Source organism: Salvelinus alpinus, chromosome 12, assembly GCF_045679555.1.
Source record: "Salvelinus alpinus chromosome 12, SLU_Salpinus.1, whole genome shotgun sequence".
In the NCBI taxonomy this organism is placed as follows: Eukaryota; Metazoa; Chordata; class Actinopteri; order Salmoniformes; family Salmonidae; genus Salvelinus; species Salvelinus alpinus.
Window position 1 is genome coordinate 1,184,538 of NC_092097.1, and position 20,233 is coordinate 1,204,770.

Sequence of the window (20,233 nt, forward strand, 5' to 3'; positions counted from 1 at the left end):
CTTTTAACAAGGCACACCTGTTAATTGAAATGCATTCCAGGTGACTAGCTCATGAAGCTGGTTGAGAGAATGCCAAGAGTGTGCAAAGCTGTCATCAAGGGTGGCTACTTTGAAAATCCTCAAATATAAAATATATTTTGATTTGTTTAACACTTTTATGGTTACTACATGATTCCACGTGTTATTTCATAGTTTTGATGTCTTCAATATTATTCTACAATGTAGACAATAGTAAAAATAAGAGAACCCCTTGAATGAGTAGGTGTCTCCAAACTTTTGAATGGTACTGTATGTAGTCATGTAAACATGTCTGTCTTTTTGACCCAGTGGGTGAATAAACTTGGTTTGAGCTTTATTAGTCATCCGTGAGTTTTACTCTGTTTATTTAGAACCTAACAGTTGGCGCTGCGAGCAGGGTTCACCACCATTTACAGTCGAACTGGAGAGTCCGAATCAGTGGAGCAGGAGCCGGCACCATTTTTTTTTAAAACAAGGTAGGCACAGTTCCTACACCTGTTACCACTCATTCTGACATCCTGGGGGGGGTGTGAATCGTAGGCTGAACAATTATAGGATACAGACCTAGAAAAGCCTAAGTTTATTTAGTAAGCCCACTGTAAATACTCCTGGTAGACATAGGGGTTGAGGCCCCTAGGGGGGTTTAGCCACCAGACGGTTAGACTAGACACTGCGGGGCTAGGAGGGTTTAGCCACCAGAAGGTTAGAGTAGGCACTGCGGGCACTGCGTGCCGAGGAGGGTTTAGCCACCGGAAGGTTAGAGTAGGCACTGCGTGTTCAGGAGGGTTTAGCCCTCTACTAGGTTAGACTTGAGCACTGTGGGCACAGCGTGTTCAGGAGGGAAATAGCCCAACGTAATAGGTTAGATTAGGGGTTGGAGTTTGTTTTAAGTGTCTCTAGGCTATATGAAGATGTTGGCACATCCATGTGCTAGTACGATAGGTTATAGAGAAGTAGTCCATGTAGAGAGACAAAGGCAGGAAGTGGGTACCTTGGAGAATAGGAGATACAGTTGAAGTCGGAAGTTTACATACACCTTAGCCAAATACATGTAAACTCAGTTTTAAACCATTCCTGACATTTAATCCGGGTAAAAATTCCCTGTTTTAGGTCAGTTAGGATCACCACTTTATTTTAAGAATGTGAAATGTCAGAATAATAGTAGAGAGAATAATTTATTTCAGCTATTATTTCTTTCATCACATTCCCAGTGGGTCAGAAGTTTACATACACTCAACAATAAGTTGGGTGAATTTTGGACCATTCCTCCTGACAGAGCTGGTGTAACTGAGTCAGGTTGGTAGGCCTCCTTGCTCGCACACACTTTTTCAGTTCTGCCCACAAATTTTCAATAAGATTGAGGTCAGGGCTTGTGATGGCCACTCCAATACCTTGACTTTGTTGTCCTTAAGCCATTTTGCCACAACTTTGGACGTATGCTTGGGTCATTGTCCATTTGGAAGACCCATTTGCGACCAAGCTTTAACTTCCTGACTGATAACTTGAGATGTTGCTTCAATATATCCACATAAACTTCCTTCCTCATGATGCCATCAATTTTGTGAAGTGCACCAGTCCCTCCTGCAGCAAAGCACCCCCACAACATGATGCTGCCACCCCTGTGCTTCACGGTTGGGATGGTGTTCTTTGGCTTGCAAGCCTCCCCCTTTTTCCTCCAAACATAACGATGGTCATTATGGCCAAACAGTTCTATTTTTGTTTCATCAGACCAGAGGACATTTCTCCAAAAGTACGATCTTCGTCAGGACATTATCAAGGGCTATCCACTTTGACAGGCATGAGTTACATACAGTGGGGAGAACAAGTATTTGATACACTGCCGATTTTGCAGGTTTTCCTACTTACAAAGCATGTAGAGGTCTGTCATTCTTATCATAGGTACACTTCAACTGTGAGAGACGGAATCTAAAATCACATTGTATGATTTTTAAGTAATTCATTTCCATTTTATTGCATGACATAAGTATTTGATACATCAGAAAAGCAGAACTTAATATTTGGTACAGAAACCTTTGTTTGCAATTACAGAGATCATACGTTTCCTGTAGTTCTTGACCAGGTTTGCACACACTGCAGCAGGGATTTTGGCCAACTCCTCCATACAGACCTTCTCCAGATCCTTCAGGTTTCGGGGCTGTCGCTGGGTAATATGGACTTTCAAGCTCCCTCCAAAGATTTTCTATTGGGTTCAGGTCTGGAGACTGGCTAGACCACTCCAGGACCTTGAGATGCTTCTTACGGAGCCACTCCTTAGTTGCCCTGGCTGTGTGTTTCGGGTCGTTGTCATGCTGGAAGACCCAGCCACGACCCATCTTCAATGCTCTTACTGAGGGAAGGAGGTTGTTGGCCAAGATCTCGCGATACATGGCCCCATCCATCCTCCCCTCAATACGGTGCAGTCGTCCTGTCCCCTTTGCAGAAAAGCATCCCCAAAGAATGATGTTTCCACCTCCATGCTTCACGGTTGGGATGGTGTTCTTGGGGTTGTACTCATCCTTCTTCTTCCTCCAAACATGGCGAGTGGAGTTTAGACCAAAAAGCTCTATTTTTGTCTCATCAGACCACATGACCTTCTCCCATTCCTCCTCTGGATCATCCAGATGGTCATTGGCAAACTTCAGATGGGCCTGGACATGCGCTGGCTTGAGCAGGGGGACCTTGCGTGCGCTGCAGGATTTTAATCCATGACGGCGTAGTGTGTTACTAATGTTTTTCTTTGAGACTGTGGTCCCAGCTCTCTTCAGGTCATTGACCAGGTCCTGCCGTGTAGTTCTGGGCTTGATCAATGATGCCCCACGAGGTGAGATCTTGCATGGAGCCCCAGACCGAGGGTGATTGACCGTCATCTTGAACTTCTTCCGTTTTCTAATAATTGCGCCAACAGTTGTTGCCTTCTCACCAAGCTGCTAGCCTATTGTCCTGTAGCCCATCCCAGCCTTGTGCAGGTCTACAATTTTATCCCTGATGTCCTTACACAGCTCTCTGGTCTTGGCCATTGTGGAGAGGTTGGAGTCTGTTTGATTGAGTGTGTGGACAGGTGTCTTTTTTATACAGGTAACGAGTTCAAACAGGTGCAGTTAATACAGGTAATGAGTGGAGAACAGGAGGGCTTCTTAAAGAAAAACTAACAGGTCTGTGAGAGCCGGAATTCTTACTGGTTGGTAGGTGATCAAATACTTATGTCATGCAATAAAATGCAAATGAATTACTTAAAAATCATACAATGTGATTTTCTGGATCTTTTTTTTTTGATTCCGTCTCTCACAGTTGAAGTGTACCTATGATAAAAAATGACAGACCTCTACATGCTTTGTAAGTAGGAAAACCTGCAAAATCGGCAGTGTTTCAAATACTTGTTCTCCCCACTGTATGTGCCTTGGGAGGATGAACTGTAACCCTATCTGAAGAAAAACAATGAAGATGTGCCGGGAAGGAGGGGGGTGGTCAACTGTACCCGTACATTGATTTAGGGTTGCCCTAAACTGTATATATGGGGTATCAGGTTGATTTAGGAGGTCTACACGCTGGGAAGTTTATTGTAATTTAGATTAAAATGCATTCAGATACCGATCTGTCATTAACATCGCAACAGTAAAACAGGGAGAAACGGGGGCCTTAATGAGAAAAGTTAATCCTGGTAATATAAGTAGTACATACCGACCACATATAGTCCCCTTTTTGTAAATGTACATTCTAACCGTGTCGGTGTGTGCTCAGTTGAGCGTCTCGAATTCGAGTGATAGACTCAACGTGAAGCACTAAGGACTGTCATTCTAAATTTGGGTTGGATCATTTATCAACTGTTTTAATTATGATTCGGAAAGGAGAGAACGAGAGAGAGAGAGAGAGCGCACTTCCCCTAAGCTGTGAGGAGAGCACAAAGTGAGGGGAGGGTGCACTGCTCAAATCTATTCAGTCTAGGGAAATCTTATCTTGTCGTGTCCTCCGAGAGGGAGGTTATTAGAGAACCCACTAGATGATAGCTCGGGCTAACCATGATGGGACATTGATAGTAGGGGTTTCATTTTACCATGTCAAAATCCTCATGTTAAAGCGCATCAATACATATGGCATGCTGGATGATACAGTACAATTAATAAGTATGAAGCTCATAGTCTGTGTCTTGCTTTGACACCTGAGGAGGATGAAGGACCCTGGCATGGAGACTAGCATCCCATTGGCATAGAACAGAACGATGGATGGTTCTTGCCCCCAACCTCATTTGAATCAAGGGTGGTGTGAAATTATTTAACATGCATTTTGCCTGTTCAAGTCAACATGTTTTCTAGGTGTTGTGGAACATGTGCGTGATCACTGTTCCAGATGAGGGATTGTTGGATATTGACTAATTGACTTGAGCATGTTCTAGTATGTTTATAACTATATAAGTGGACTAGCAGTAGTGACTAACGTGTTATGGGTTAGATGGAATGATTTATGTACAAATGTATTTGAAGCCGGGGCTAAGTACATACAGGGCATGTGTTTAGGACTGTTTGCATATTGGTGTTAGTTGCAGAGTCTGGCAGGACTGACATCAGTGTACCAAAAACCAAGGCGTTAACGTTATTGGGAAAGCAGAATGGAATGTGACTGGGGTGGAGATCTGCGTGGCTCATAAATTAAGGAAAGTGGTATTATAGAGTCTCTGGGGAACAATACCACTCCTCTGTGTATACTGATATCAGGGGATAGCTTGTAGGAGAGGAAGGACTGCTAACTGTGCACAATATAGAGACTACTATGAAGTAAATTGAACGTCACACATACCCAGATGCAGAAACCGTGGATAGATGTCAGCATTTAACCGTGGCAAGGTGACTGGGAATATGGCCGAATACAAACACTTGTTATTCCCGCCGTAAGGACACTAAACAGGCAAAACGTCAGTATAGAGACAAAGTGGAGTCGCAATTCAACGGCTCAGACACGAGACGTATGTGGCAAGGTCAACAGACAATCACGGGCTACAAAGGGAAAACCAGCCACGTCGCAGACAAAAACGTCTTGCTTCAAGACAAGCTAAACATCTTCTTCGCCCACTTTGAGGATAACACAGTGCCTCCAACGTGGCCTGCTACCAAGTACTGTGGGCTCTCCTTCTCAGTGGCCGACATGAGTAAGACATTTAAGCATGTTAACCCTTGCAAGGCTGCCAGCCCAGACAGCATCCCCAGCCGCATCCACAGAGCATGGCAGACCAGCTGGCTGGGGTGTTTGCGGACATATTCAAGCTCTCCCTATCCCAGTCTGCTGTCCCCACTTGCTTCAAGATGTCCACCATTGTTCCTGTACCCAAGAAAGCAAAGGTAACTGAACTAAATTACTATCGCCCCGTAGCACTCACTTCAGTCATCATGAATTGCTTTGAGAGGCTAGTTAAGGATCATATCACCTCTACCTTACCTGACACCCTAGACCCACTTCAATATGCTTACCGCCCCAATAGATCCACAGACGATGCAGTTGCCATCTCACTGCACACTGCCCTATCCCATCTGGACAAGATAAATACCTATGTAAGAATGCTGTTCATTGACTATAGCTCAGCATTCAACACCATAATACCCTCCAAGCTCATCATTAAGCTCGGAGCCCTCAGTCTGAACCCCGTGCTGTGCAAACTGGGTCCTGGACTTCCTAACGAGCACCCCCGAGGTGGTGAAGGTAGGAAACAACACCTCCACTTCACTGATCCTCAACACAGGGTCCCCATAAGGGTGGGTGCTCAGCACCCTCCTGTACTCCCTGTTCACCCATGACTGCGTGGCCACTCACGCCTCCAACTCAATCATCAAGTTTGCAGACGACACAACAGTAGTAGGCCTGATTTCCAACAATGATGAGACAGCCTACAGGGAGAAGGTGAGGGCCCTGGGAGAGTGGTGGCAGGAAAATAACCTCTCACTCAACATCAACAAAACAAAGGAGCTGATCGTGGACATCAGGAAACAGCAGAGGGAGCACACACCCCTGTCCATATAGACGGGACCGCAGTGTAGCAGGTGGAAAGTTAAAGTTCCTCGGCATACACATCACTGACTATCTGAAATGGTCCACCCACACAGACAGTGTGGTGAAGAAGGCGCAATGTCTATGCCACTCCGACATTGCTCATCCTAATCTATATATATTCCTTAATTCCCTTATTTTACATTTAGGTTGTGTGCATTGTTGTGAATTGTTAGATATTACTGCACTGTTGGAGCTAGAAACACAAGCATTTTGCTACACCCAAAATAACATCTGCTAAACACGTGTATGTGACAAATACAAATTGATCATGGTGGGAGTAGTAAAGATAGTGTTGCCGTTTCTATTTTATTTAACCTTTAAACTGGGAGTCACATTGAGATTAAAAATCTACATTTTACAGAGAGCCCTGTATACATTACAATAAAATGGAAATAATATAACATACATGTATATAAAACAATAACATTCAGCACAAAATAAACATATTTAATAAAAAGCAATCCCATTCAACTACATAGAGGTCCTCAAACAATAATTTAAACTGCCCGAGTGGCACCAGCACATCTAACTGCAGTGATTAGGGGCAAAATAACTGTTGGCGACTGAAGGGATCTCTAGTGTTATCCATTCGTGAGAACAGGTTAGGTAACTTATGATCTTAACTTAATTAATGAAGTTACATAGAGGGAGTCTCTGTAAGATTGCTTTGTAAATAAATAAAAGAGAACGCAGCTCTCTTCTTACATAGAGGTCCATCCCACATTTGTATACAGATTACAATGAGTCCTAAAATTGTCGCCTGTGATAAAACGTATTGCGGAATGGACGACTGCGTCCACGGGTTTCGAAACAGAGGTTTGCTGCATGCATGTAAACAATATCAGCAAAGTCCAATACAGGGAGAAGCGTTGTTTGAACAATCTTTCTCCTATTTTCAATACTGAGGCATGATTTATTTTGAAATAAAAAAAAATCTTAGCTTCTTAGTCAGATTTTCTATATGCGTTACGAAGGACAATTTGTCATTAATCCAGACACCCAGGTACTTATATTGAGAAACAAGCTCAATCTGGGCTCCATTTGTAGTGCAAATATGCAGGTCCTCAGGGTCAACATTTCGTGACCTAGAGAGCAGCATGAGCTTGGTTTTACTTGTATTGAACACTTGTACTTAAGTCATATTGAAGTTCACGAATGGCCTGCTGCACTGAGGTGGCACAGGAATACAACACTGTGTCATCTGCATAGAGATTAACGTTACAAGTATTAACACTGCTTCCTATGTCATTAATATACAAGGTGAACAATAATGGACCCAAAACCAAACCCTGAGGAACACCTTTGTGAATCTCAAGAAATTAAGATTTAAGTATGGAGTTACTGTTAAAAAGGGGGGACTGTTGGTTCTTAACTTCTAAACTTGAAATATCCTTATTTATGTTACCATATTAGAACTGAGGGTATTTCTCTACTGCGTGAGAAAAGGGAGTGCAGGAAGAACATGATATTGTTAAATCTCAGGTATCCTACGGAAAGGAAAAGGGCCACAGTCTGGTTTCAGGTAACTGATAAGGTAGGACAGCCATGAGTTAGGGAGGAGTGAGGAATGTGGGCAGAGGTCAGGTCAGATGAAGTGAAGAGGAACAGTCCTATGACATACACACATAGGAGGCAGGGCCATGACTACACCAATGAGAGGAACCACTAAAGTTACTGCCTAGTAACAGAGATGTATTGGCTGTCTAGATGTGCAAGGAGTTGACTCCGCCCAGTAGAGGGTATAAATATATGTACTTGCGTAAATATGTCTGTCTTTTTCAGCTGTTTGACCCAGTGGGTGAATAAACTTGGTTTTAGCTTTACTAGTCGTCCATAAGTTTTACTCTTGTTTATTTAGAACCTAACACACACACTATCAAATAAAATCAAAGTTTATTTGTCACATGCATAGGATACAGAAGGTGTAAACAGTACAGTGAAATGGTTACTTGCATAGTGGAGTATTTTGTTTAGACATGTAGATAACTAGCTAAACAATTAACCATAATCCCAACTCATAACGTTACTACCCTGCATGAATCTGCTGGTAGATAAAGCTAACCAACAAGCTAGGTTCAATCTTAGCTCGCTAGGTAACATTAAGCTATAACTAGCAATGCAAATGGCTCTGAGATACAAATAACATAACTACACAGATCATACACGTAATGTTAGCTAGCGAGCCAGCCAGCTAAAATTAGCTAGCTAGCTAACTAACAGCACGGTTCAACTTACAATGAAAAGGACTTTGACCAAATGAGAAATGTATATCTGAAAATGTAACTAGCTAGACTCTCTTCCACTGATTTCAAAACTCAGTCCTCCAGAAAGTGGAGAGCATTAGCAACACTTATGCAGTTGTGTTATCTTTCAAAATAAATGTGTTAGAAAGGATTACCTACACAAACTAAGGAGCTCATGTTATTGACAGAAGTGTGCTTAATGGAAGACCAATCCAATCTCTCGGTATGTCTATCCCAACCATTATCTCGTCCAATCATGGCTAGCAGGAAGGTTCCTGCCTTTTTCCGTGGCTAAACCAACTAGGCTTTTTATTTGTATTTACAGATGGCATACAAGTCTGTTACTGGGGCACATGAAAGTTCACATGTTCCAGAAGGCCTTTCTGACAAAAAATGCATGTTGATAAAAAAGGTTTTGTGATGAGGGTCTCATCACAAAATTGTTCAAGGTCAACTTTTCCCCGATGCCTTGAGATGGATGAAATCAGACCTTGAAGGCAGAACTCAGTGTGTCAAAGTGAGAAATGAGCTGTCGCCCACTCTTAGCTATGATGTAAGTGTGCCCCAAGGGTCAATACTGGGGTCCCTCCTGTTCAGCCTGTACATTAATGATCTGCCTTCTGTCTGTCCCTCGTCTGGTTCCGGTTCCGGTTCCGGTTTGGAGCGAGTAGTCGCATTCCGCTTTGCTCCACAGGTAGTATTACCATTACCATTTCATTTTCATTACAGTACAACGGTTTGATTTGTTTGATCTTAGCTAGCTACATAGCCGTCTTTGTATCAAAGATAATTGTGTAGTTATTGAGGTTTGAGGTTCGCTAGCCAGCTATTTTCGTCCTAACGTAACGTAGTCAACACTGCTAGCTAGCCAGCTAGCCACCGAATAGCAGCACTGCAGAAACGATTACATTACAACGGAACGACTTGATTAGTGTAGTGTTAGCTAGCTACATAGTTGTTTTTGCTATCTTTGCATCTAAGATAACTGTGTAGCTTAGAGTAGTTTAGAGTAATTATTCGGTTAGCTAGCCAGCTATTTTCGTCCGCCGTGCCGTTCTCCTACCTAGTCAACACTGCTAGCTAACACTGCTAGCTAGCCAACTTCTACCGAATAGCAGCACTGTAGAAACTCACATTACAACTTACATTACAACGGAACGACTTGATTAGCGTAGTGTTAGCTAGCTACATAGTTGTCTTTGCTGTCCTTGTATCCAAGATAATTGTGTAGTTTTTGAGAAATTGTCGAGGTTACCTAGCCAGTTAGAGGTTACCTAGCCAGCTACACTTTCAAACAAAGTCAACAACGCAGCCACTGCTAGCCAGCCTACTTCACCGCCAGCAGTACTATATCATTTTAGTCAATAAGATTTTATTTATTTTTGCAACGTAAGCTTAACTTTCTGAACATTCGAGACGTGTAGTCCACTTGTCATTCTAATCTCCTTTGCATTAGCGTAGCCTCTTCTGTAGCCTGTCAACTATGTGTCTGTCTATCTCTCTTCTCTCCTCTCTGCACAGACCATACAAACGCTTCACACCGCGTGGCCGCCGCTACCCTAACCTGGTGGTTCCAGCGCGCACGACCCACGTGGAGTTCCAGGTCTCCGGCAGCCTCTGGAACTGCCGATCTGCGGCCAACAAGGCAGAGTTCATCTCAGCCTATGCGTCCCTCCAGTCCCTCGACTTCTTGGCACTGACGGAAACATGGATTACCACTGATAACACTGCTACTCCTACTGCTCTCTCCTCGTCTGCCCACGTGTTCTCGCACACCCCGAGAGCTTCTGGTCAGCGGGGTGGTGGCACTGGGATCCTCATCTCTCCCAAGTGGACATTCTCTCTTTCTCCCCTGACCCATCTGTCTATCGCCTCCTTTGAATTCCATGCTGTCACAGTTACCAGCCCTTTCAAGCTTAACATCCTTATCATTTATCGCCCTCCAGGTTCCCTTGGAGAGTTCATCAATGAGCTTGACGCCCTGATAAGTTCCTTTCCTGAGGATGGCTCACCTCTCACAGTTCTGGGTGACTTTAACCTCCCCACGTCTACCTTTGACTCATTCCTCTCTGCCTCCTTCTTTCCACTCCTCTCCTCTTTTGACCTCACCCTCTCACCTTCCCCCCCTACTCATACGCTTGACCTCATCTTTACTAGATGCTGTTCTTCCACTAATCATTGCAACTCCCCTCCAAGTCTCCGACCACTACCTTGTATCCTTTTCCCTCTCGCTCTCATCCAACACTTCCCACACTGCCCCTACTCGGATGGTATCGCGCCGTCCCAACCTTCGCTCTCTCTCCCCCGCTACTCTCTCCTCTTCCATCCTATCATCTCTTCCCTCTGCTCAAACCTTCTCCAACCTATCTCCTGATTCTGCCTCCTCAACCCTCCTCTCCTCCCTTTCTGCATCCTTTGACTCTCTATGTCCCCTATCCTCCAGGCCGGCTCGGTCCTCCCCTCCTGCTCCGTGGCTCGACGACTCACTGCGAGCTCACAGAACAGGGCTCCGGGCAGCCGAGCGGAAATGGAGGAAAACTCGCCTCCCTGCGGACCTGGCATCCTTTCACTCCCTCCTCTCTACATTCTCCTCTTCTGTCTCTGCTGCTAAAGCCACTTTCTACCACTCTAAATTCCAAGCATCTGCCTCTAACCCTAGGAAGCTCTTTGCCACCTTCTCCTCCCTCCTGAATCCTCCTCCCCCCTCCTCCCTCTCTGCGGATGACTTCGTCAACCATTTTGAAAAGAAGGTCGACGACATCCGATCCTCGTTTGCTAAGTCAAACGACACCGCTGGTTCTGCTCACACTGCCCCACCCTGTGCTTTGACCTCTTTCTCCCCTCTCTCTCCAGATGAAATCTCGCGTCTTGTGACGGCCGGCCGCCCAACAACCTGCCCGCTTGACCCTATCCCCTCCTCTCTTCTCCAGACCATTTCCGGAGACCTTCTCCCTTACCTCACCTCGCTCATCAACTCATCCTTGACCGCTGGCTACGTCCCTTCCGTCTTCAAGAGAGCGAGAGTTGCACCCCTTCTGAAAAAACCTACACTCGATCCCTCCGATGTCAACAACTACAGACCAGTATCCCTTCTTTCTTTTCTCTCCAAAACTCTTGAACGTGCCGTCCTTGGCCAGCTCTCCTGCTATCTCTCTCAGAATGACCTTCTTGATCCAAATCAGTCAGGTTTCAAGACTAGTCATTCACCTGAGACTGCTCTTCTCTGTGTCACGGAGGCGCTCCGCACTGCTAAAGCTAACTCTCTCTCCTCTGCTCTCATCCTTCTAGACCTATCGGCTGCCTTTGATACTGTGAACCATCAGATCCTCCTCTCCACCCTCTCCGAGCTGGGCATCTCCGGCGCGGCCCACGCTTGGATTGCGTCCTACCTGACAGGTCGCTCCTACCAGGTGGCGTGGCGAGAATCTGTCTCCGCACCACGTGCTCTCACCACTGGTGTCCCCCAGGGCTCTGTTCTAGGCCCTCTCCTATTCTCGCTATACACCAAGTCACTTGGCTCTGTCATATCCTCACATGGTCTCTCCTATCATTGCTATGCAGACGACACACAATTAATCTTCTCCTTTCCCCCCTCTGATAACCAGGTGGCGAATCGCATCTCTGCATGTCTGGCAGACATATCAGTGTGGATGACGGATCACCACCTCAAGCTGAACCTCGGCAAGACGGAGCTGCTCTTCCTCCCGGGGAAGGACTGCCTGTTCCATGATCTCGCCATCATGGTTGACAACTCCATTGTGTCCTCCTCCCAGAGTGCTAAGAACCTTGGCGTGATCCTGGACAACACCCTGTCGTTCTCAACTCACATCAAGGCGGTGACCCGTTCCTGTAGGTTCATGCTCTACAACATTCGCCGAGTACGACCCTGCCTCACACAGGAAGCGGCGCAGGTCCTAATCCAGGCACTTGTCATCTCCCGTCTGGATTACTGCAACTCGCTGTTGGCTGGGCTCCCTGCCTGTGCTATTAAACCCCTACAACTCATCCAGAACGCCGCAGCCCGTCTGGTGTTCAACCTTCCCAAGTTCTCTCACGTCACTCCGCTCCTCCGCTCTCTCCACTGGCTTCCAGTTGAAGCTCGCATCCGCTACAAGACCATGGTGCTTGCCTACGGAGCTGTGAGGGGAACGGCACCTCCGTACCTTCAGGCTCTGATCAGGCCCTACACCCAAACAAGGGCACTGCGTTCATCCACCTCAGGCCTGCTCGCCTCCCTACCTCTGAGGAAGTACAGTTCCCGCTCAGCCCAGTCAAAACTGTTCGCTGCTCTGGCACCCCAATGGTGGAACAAACTCCCTCACGACGCCAGGTCAGCGGAGTCAATCACCATCTTCCGGAGACACCTGAAACCCCACCTCTTTAAGGAATACCTAGGATAGGATAAAGTAATCCTTCTAACCCCCCCCCCCCTTAAAAGAGTTAGATGCACTATTGTAAAGTGGTTGTTCCACTGGATATCATAAGGTGAATGCACCAATTTGTAAGTCGCTCTGGATAAGAGCGTCTGCTAAATGACTTAAATGTAATGTAAATGTCTGAATTTCAAATGTATGCAGATGATACAGTGATATATGTGCATGCAAAGAGCAAACAACAAGCTGCACATCTCAATGTGAAACAAAATGTCTGCATGTTCTTCACAAAGAGGGCAACAGATGCTACTGAGACAGATTTCTATGTGTCAGGGGAGAAGCTCCAGGTGGTATCCGATTTTAAGTACCTTGGCATCATACTTGATTCCAACCTTTCTTTTAAAAAGCATGTGAAAAAGGTAATTCAAATAACAAAATTCAACCTAGCTAATTTCCGATTTTTACGAAATTGTTTGACTACAGAGGTAGCAAAACTGTACTTCAAATCTATGATACTTCCCCACTTAACATACTGCTTGACTAGTTGGGCGCAAGCTTGCTGTACAACATTAAAACCCATTCAGTCGGTCTACAAACAGGCTCTCAAAGTGCTTGATAGGAAGGCCAATAGCCATCATCACTGTTACATCCTCAGAAAGCATGAACTCCTGAGTTGGGAAAATCTTGTGCAATACACCGCCGCATGTCCTGTATTCAAGATCATAAATGGCCTGGCTCCCCCTCCACTCAGTACTTTTGTTAAACAGAAAACCCAAACATATGGCAGCAGATCCACAAGGTCTGCCATGAGAGGTGACTGTATAGTTCCCTTAAGGAAAAGCACCTTAAGTCAATCTGCTTTCTCTGTTAGCGCTTCCCATGTCTGGAATACACTGCACCACCTATCTAAAGGTCAATCAGATTTGTGAACATAATCCCGAGCTGTGTATTGCCGCTTTCCATGTTATCTCTGTAGCTTGTGAGGTGTGGAAACACTTTGTTGCTTTTATGGATTTTGTCTTGTTGCTTTTTGTGCTATGTTGCTCTGTCTGCATGCTATGTCTTGCTTGTCCTATGTTGCTCTGCGTGTGCTCACTGCTCATTGATTGTCTGTATTGTAATTGTTTTTAATAACCTGTCCAGGGACTGTAGTTGAAAATTAGCCGGCTGGCTAAAACCAGCATTTTTACTGAAATGTTGATTAATGTGCACTGTCCCTGTAAAAATAAAAATAAACAACTCAAGCTCCGGGAAAGCCTGGTCAGCCGTGGGGGCAATAGCATACACAACAGTGCCATCTGCATACAGGTGTACACTACATGACCTGCTCGTCGAACATCTCATTCCAAAATCATGGGCATTAAATGGAGTTGGTCCCCCTTTTGCTGCTAAAACAGCCTCCACTCTCCCGGGAAGGTTTTCCACTAGATGTTGGAAAATTGCTGCGGAGACTTGCTTTCATTCAGCCACAAGAGCATTAGTGAGGTCGGGCCCTGATGTTGGGCAATTTGGCCTGGCTCGCAGTCGGCGTTCCAATTCACCCCAAAGGTGTTCGATGGGGTTGATGTCAGGGATCTGTGCAGGCCAGTCAAGTTCTTCCACACCGATCTTGACAAACCATTTCTGTATGGACCTCGCTTTGTGCACAGAGAAATTGTCATGCTGAAACAGAAAAGGGCCTTTCCCAGACTGTTGCAACAAAGTTAAAAGCACAGAATCGTCTAGAATGGCCTTGTACGCTGTAGCGTAAAAACATCCCTTCACTGGAACTAAGGGAAACCATGAAAAACAGCCCCAGAACATTATTCCTCATCCAACAAATTTTACAGTTGGCACTATGCATTCGGGCAGGTAGTGTTCTTCTGGCATCCGCCAAACCCAGATTAGTCCGTCGGACTGCCAGATGGTGAAGCGTCATTCATCACTCCAGATAACTTATTTCCACTGCTCCAGAGTCCAATGGCGGTGACCTTTACACCATTCCATACATTGTGCATGGTAATCCCAGGCTTGTGTGCGGCTGCTTTGCGATTGAAACCCATTTCATGAAACTCCCGACGAACAGTTCTTGTACCGACATTGCTTCCAAAGGCAGTTTGGAACTCGGTAGTGAGTGTTGCAACGGAGCAACAAGATGGCGCCGACAGAGATGACTGCTTCGCTTCGAGTTCTTAGGAAACTATGCAGTATTTTGTTTATGTATTATTTCTTACATTCTTACCCCAGGAAATCTTAAGTCTTATTACATACAGCCGGGAAGAACTATTGGATATAAGAGCGACATAAACTTACCAACATTATGACCATGAATACGACTTTCCCGAAGTGGATCCTCTGTTTGGACCACCACCAAGGACAATGGATCTGATCCCGGCAGCCGACCCAAAACAACAACACCGCAGAAGGGGCAGACGGAGCGGCCTCCTGGTTAGGCTCCGTAGACGTGCACATCGCACACCGCTCCCGAGTATAGTACTTGCCAATGTCTAGTCTCTTGACAACAAGGTAGACAAAATTCGAGCAAGGGTTGCCTTCCAGAAGGACATCAGAGACTGTAAAATTCTGTTTCACGGAAACATGGCTCTCTCAGGATAGGTTGTCGGAATCGGTTCAGCCACCGGGTTTCTCCATGCATCGCGCCGACAGAGATAAACCCTCAACACTGGGGCTCCACAAGAGTGCGTGCTCAGCCACCTCCTGTACTCCCTGTTCACCCATGACTGTGTGGCCATGCACGCCTCCAACTCAATCCTCACGTTTGCAGACGACACAACAGTAGTTGGTTTGATTACCAACAGCGACGGGACAGCCTACAGGGAGGTGAGGGCACTCGGAGTGTTGTGTCAGGAAAACAACCTCTCACTCAACGTCAACAAAACAAAGGAGATGATCGTGGACTTCAAGAAACAGCAGAGGGAGCACCCCCCTCTCCACATTGAAGGGACAGCAGTGGAGAAGGTGGAAAGTTTTAAAGTTCCTCAGCGTACACATCACAGACAAACTGAAATGGTCCATCCACACAGACAGTGTGGTGAAGAAGGTGCAACAGCGCCTCTTCAACGACAGGAGGCTGAAGAAATTTGGTTTGTCAGCCAAAACCTTTACAGATGCACAATTGAGAGTATCCTGTCGGGCTGTATCACAGCCCGGTACGGCAACTGCACCGCACTCAACCACAAGGCTCTCCAGAGGGTGGTGCGGTCTGCACAACGTATCACCCGGGGCCAAACTACCTGCCCTCCATGACATCTACAGCACCCGATGTCACAGGAAGGCCAAAAAGATCATCAAGGACAACAAAGGACAACCACCCGATCCACTTGCTGTTCACACCGCTACCGCCCAGAAGGCGAGGTCAGTACAGGTGTATCAAAGCTGGGACTGAGAGACTGAAAAACAGCTTCTATCTCAAGGCCATCAGACTGCTAAACAGCAATCACTAACTCAGAGAGGCTGCTACCTACACTGAGACCCAATCACTGGCCACTTCAATAAATGGATCACTAGTCACTTTAAACAATGCCACTTTAATAATGTTTACATATCTTACATTACTCATAAGAGAGAATACAGTAGACGGCAAACGTCAAAAAAGTGATTGAGTTATTTTATTTGTCACGTGGTTACGCCCATATACAGTGGGGAGAACAAGTATTTGATACACTGCCGATTTTGCAGGTTTTCCTACTTACAAAGCATGTAAGGGTCTGTAATTTAAAAAATCCAGAAAATCACATCTATTTGAGTCAATTGGAGGTGTACCTGTGGATGTATTTCAAGGCCTACCTTCAAACTCAGTGCCTCTTTGCTTGACATCTTGGGAAAATCAAAAGAAATCAGCCAAGACCTCAGAAAATAATTGTTGACCTCCACAAGTCTGGTTCATCCTTGGGAACAATTTCCAAATGCCTGAAGGTACCACGTTCATCTGTACAAACAATAGAACACAAGTATAAACACCATGGGACCACGCAGCCGTCATACCGCTCAGGATGGAGACGCGTTCTGTCTCCTAGAGATGAACGTACTTTGGTGCGAAAAGTGCAAATGAATCCCAGAACAACAGCAAAGGATCTTGTGAAGATGCTGAAGGAAACAGGTACAAATGTACCTATATCCACAGTAAAATGAGTCCTATATCGACATAACCTGAAAGGCCACTCAGCAAGGAAGAAGCCACTGCTCCAAAACCACCATAAAAAAGCCAGACTACGGTTTGCAACTGCACATGGGGACAAAGATAGTACTTTTTGGAGAAATGTCCTCTGGTCTGAACAAATATTGAACTGTTTGGCCACAATGACCATCGTTATGTTTGGAGGAAGAAGGAGTGGCTTGCAAGCCGAAGAACACCATTCCAACCGTGAAGCACAGGGGTGGTAACATTATGTTGTGGGGTGCTTTGCTGCAGGAGGGACTGGTGCACTTCACAAAATAAATGGCATCATGAGGCCGGAAAATTATGTGGATATATTGAAGCAACATCTCAAGACATCAGTCAGGAAGTTAAAGCTTGGTCGCAAATGGGTCTTCCAAATGGACAATGACCGGAGCATACTTCCAAAGTTGTGGCAAAATGGTTTAAGGAAAACAAAGTCAAGGTATTGGAGTGGCCATCACAAAGCCCTGACCTCAATCCTTGTGGGAAAAAGCTTGTGGAAGCTTGTGGAAGGCTGTCTGAAACATTTGACCCAAGTTAAACAATTTAAAGGCCATGCTACCAAAAACTAGTTGAGTGTATATGTAAACTTCTGACCCACTGGGAAAGCTGAAAAATAATTCTCTACTATTATTCTGACATTTCACATTCTTAAAATGAAGTGGTGATCCTAACTGACCTAAGACAGGGAATGTTTACTTGGATGAAATGTCAGGAATTGAGAAAAACTGAGTTTAAATGTATTTGGCTAAGGTGTATGTAAACATCCGACTTCAACTGTACTTAAAGGTTGAGACAACACAGTTCTCACACACCCTAGTAAAGGTTGAGACAACACGGTTCTGACACACCCTGGTAAAGGTTGAGTAAACACGGTTCACACCCACCCTGGTAAAAGGCAAACAGGTAGAATAAACTGGGAAAGCAGTCAGAGTTCGTCGAAAGCCATCCCAGCTCTATTTATGCATTTATCTCATCAGAGAGATAAATGCATACATAATTATTAATATGGGATAGATATAGTACGGTTCTAAATCCTAGAAGAGAAGACGGCGTGGGACTCACCTTTGACTCTAGAAGGGAGAGACGGGGCAAGTGAGGAGAGTGGAGCGGGCGGGGGGCTGTCCAAGCTGCGCGTGTGAGAGCATGGACTGGCGTACACCTCCCGCTTCTGATTGTGGGCCAGTGCTAGCCTGCGACCCACACTGAAGAGTCCACCTCCTCCTCGGTCCAGGGTGGAGGAGCTGGTGTGGGTCTGGTACAGATTGAAGGGCCGAGAAGAGCGGCCCTTCTGTACTGGACCTGTCTAAGTAAGTAACAAACAAACAAAACACACTCTCTCGGTCTCGCTCTCTATACTCAGCAGTCATAACAGACAGTAATAATAGACTGCTACAAATAATCTTTCTGACTAACTAACGCCTCAGAATCAGGATCGCAGCAGACAACATAGAGTTGTGAAGGACTGGGTCGTATTGATTAGGGCATGCAACTGAAAACATTTAAAAACATTTAATAACCAAAAAAAGTGTTAATTTACCAAATAGTTCCTCCCTGTTTTACTCAGTTTTTTTCTCCATTTGGTACCAAATGAACATGACCATAATATTGCTGACCTTGTCATCCAGGTCATCATCACTCTCGTACAGATCATCCTGACGCAGTTGCCACTCGTATTCCACGTGCATGTTGAACTGGTTACTCTGGGACTGGTTGATCTGGTACACAACACACAACAGGAGAATTGCCGCGTGTCAATCATCATGTATCATACTATATAGAAACGCAGCCACTGCCTACCATATATAAATATATATATCACATTGGGGATAGCATGAACTTGGACTGGAACCGTCACTGCCTCTGCACTAAGCAATTTACACATTTTTTGTCTAAGCTATGGAAATCAATCTATCAATACAAAATAAATCAAGATTCCTTTGGTGTCCACAGACTAAGGAGAAAAAATATATATTGATAAGGAGGTGCTATGAATAACGAGTGAATTGGTTTAGTAAATTACTTAAAGCGCCTAGTCCTTGAACAGTGTAGCTGTGAGTCAGCTGTAGTCAGGGTGGACTCACCAGCTCCTCACAGTGCGTGTTCTTTAATCTGCTAGCAATATCCAGCCCAGTCTCGCCCACCTCATTCTCTGAGAAACAACAAAGAGCACAGTTGGGATCATCATCAAGCATTAATGGCTGGCACAACAACCACTTGTATGCAGAGCCACAATATATGAAGCCTTCATTGTCATGTGGCACAACACAACAATGCAATACATTACATTACAACTCCTTCTTATCTCAAATTAGTCCTTTTGGAAGTTTTTCTTGGTAAACCATTCTCAAGATTCTTGTCAGTTGTTGTTGAGCACCCCTCCTTTCTTTTGTTTGCTGATGGCCCACCTGAACGCTTTCCTATTTATTGGCATTTTGACAGTCTATCTGGCCTGACGCCGCTCACAATTTCTGACTAACCATAAAGGAGGATCTACCACTATTGTTGGAATATACTTTAATTAATGAAGAATGACTTAGTTTGCTGAAATCAGAGCTAATATGGCAGAACCTTTATCCTTTACGGATTAATAAGCACAAAACACTTTCCTACCGCACTCCCTGTTTAATGACCTGGCACAAGTACCTGAACGTGCAGAATCCACAAAAAAATATGAGTATTGAGCTCCTAGACATACTATTGACTTAGAAACACATTCAGAGGTGTTTACGGATTCACAAAGCACCAGCTTTTGGCAAAAATTATTAAGAGTTTTTGCGCAAATGAAAACATGTCTTGAATAAATGCTCTTTGGATTTGATGCTGCCCTTCATTGAGAAACCCAAGGCAGAAAAATAAAGAATCTCAATTGACCTCTCGAAATGAAAATCCAACAAAAAGTGGATATAGAGACTTAACACACTCCAATGAGATATCCATATCAAATCACATTTTATTTGTCACATGCGCCAAATACAGCAGGTAGACCTTACCATGAAATGCTTACTTACAAGCCCTTAACTAACAAGAAATAGAGTTAAGAAAATATAAAGTTAAGTAAACTAAAGTAAAATATAAAATAAAAAGTAACACAATAAGGGGGCTATACACAGGGGGTCAACGTAAATAGTCCGGTGGCAATTTTATTAATTGTTCAGCAGTCTTATGGCTTGGGTGTAGAAGCTGTTAAGGAGCTTTTTGGATCCGGCGCTCCGGTACCACTTGCCGTACAGTAGCAGAGAGAACAGTCTATGAATTGGGTGACTGGAGTCTGACAATTTTATGGGCCTTCCTCTGACACCACCTAGTATATAGGTCCTGGATGGCAGGAAGCTTGGGCAGTGATGTATTGGGTCGTATGCACTACCCTCTGTGGCGCCTTATGCTCGGATGCCGAGCAGTTG

The 20,233-nt window shown here is 45.0% G+C and overlaps 1 protein-coding gene across 2 annotated transcripts in view; it reads right to left on the bottom strand.

Moving 5' to 3' along the window:
• unm_sa1614 (un-named sa1614) overlaps window positions 1-20,233 on the bottom strand; it is a 96,687-nt gene that overhangs the window by 17,701 nt on the left and 58,753 nt on the right. For both annotated transcript variants that reach the window (XM_071334657.1, XM_071334658.1), the window contains 3 exons: window positions 18,914-18,981; window positions 18,446-18,547; window positions 17,895-18,135 (listed from right to left, as the gene is read on the bottom strand). In XM_071334657.1, coding sequence (XP_071190758.1) covers window positions 17,895-18,135; window positions 18,446-18,547; window positions 18,914-18,981 — 411 coding nt within the window. The remainder of the gene's footprint in view (window positions 1-17,894; window positions 18,136-18,445; window positions 18,548-18,913; window positions 18,982-20,233) is intronic.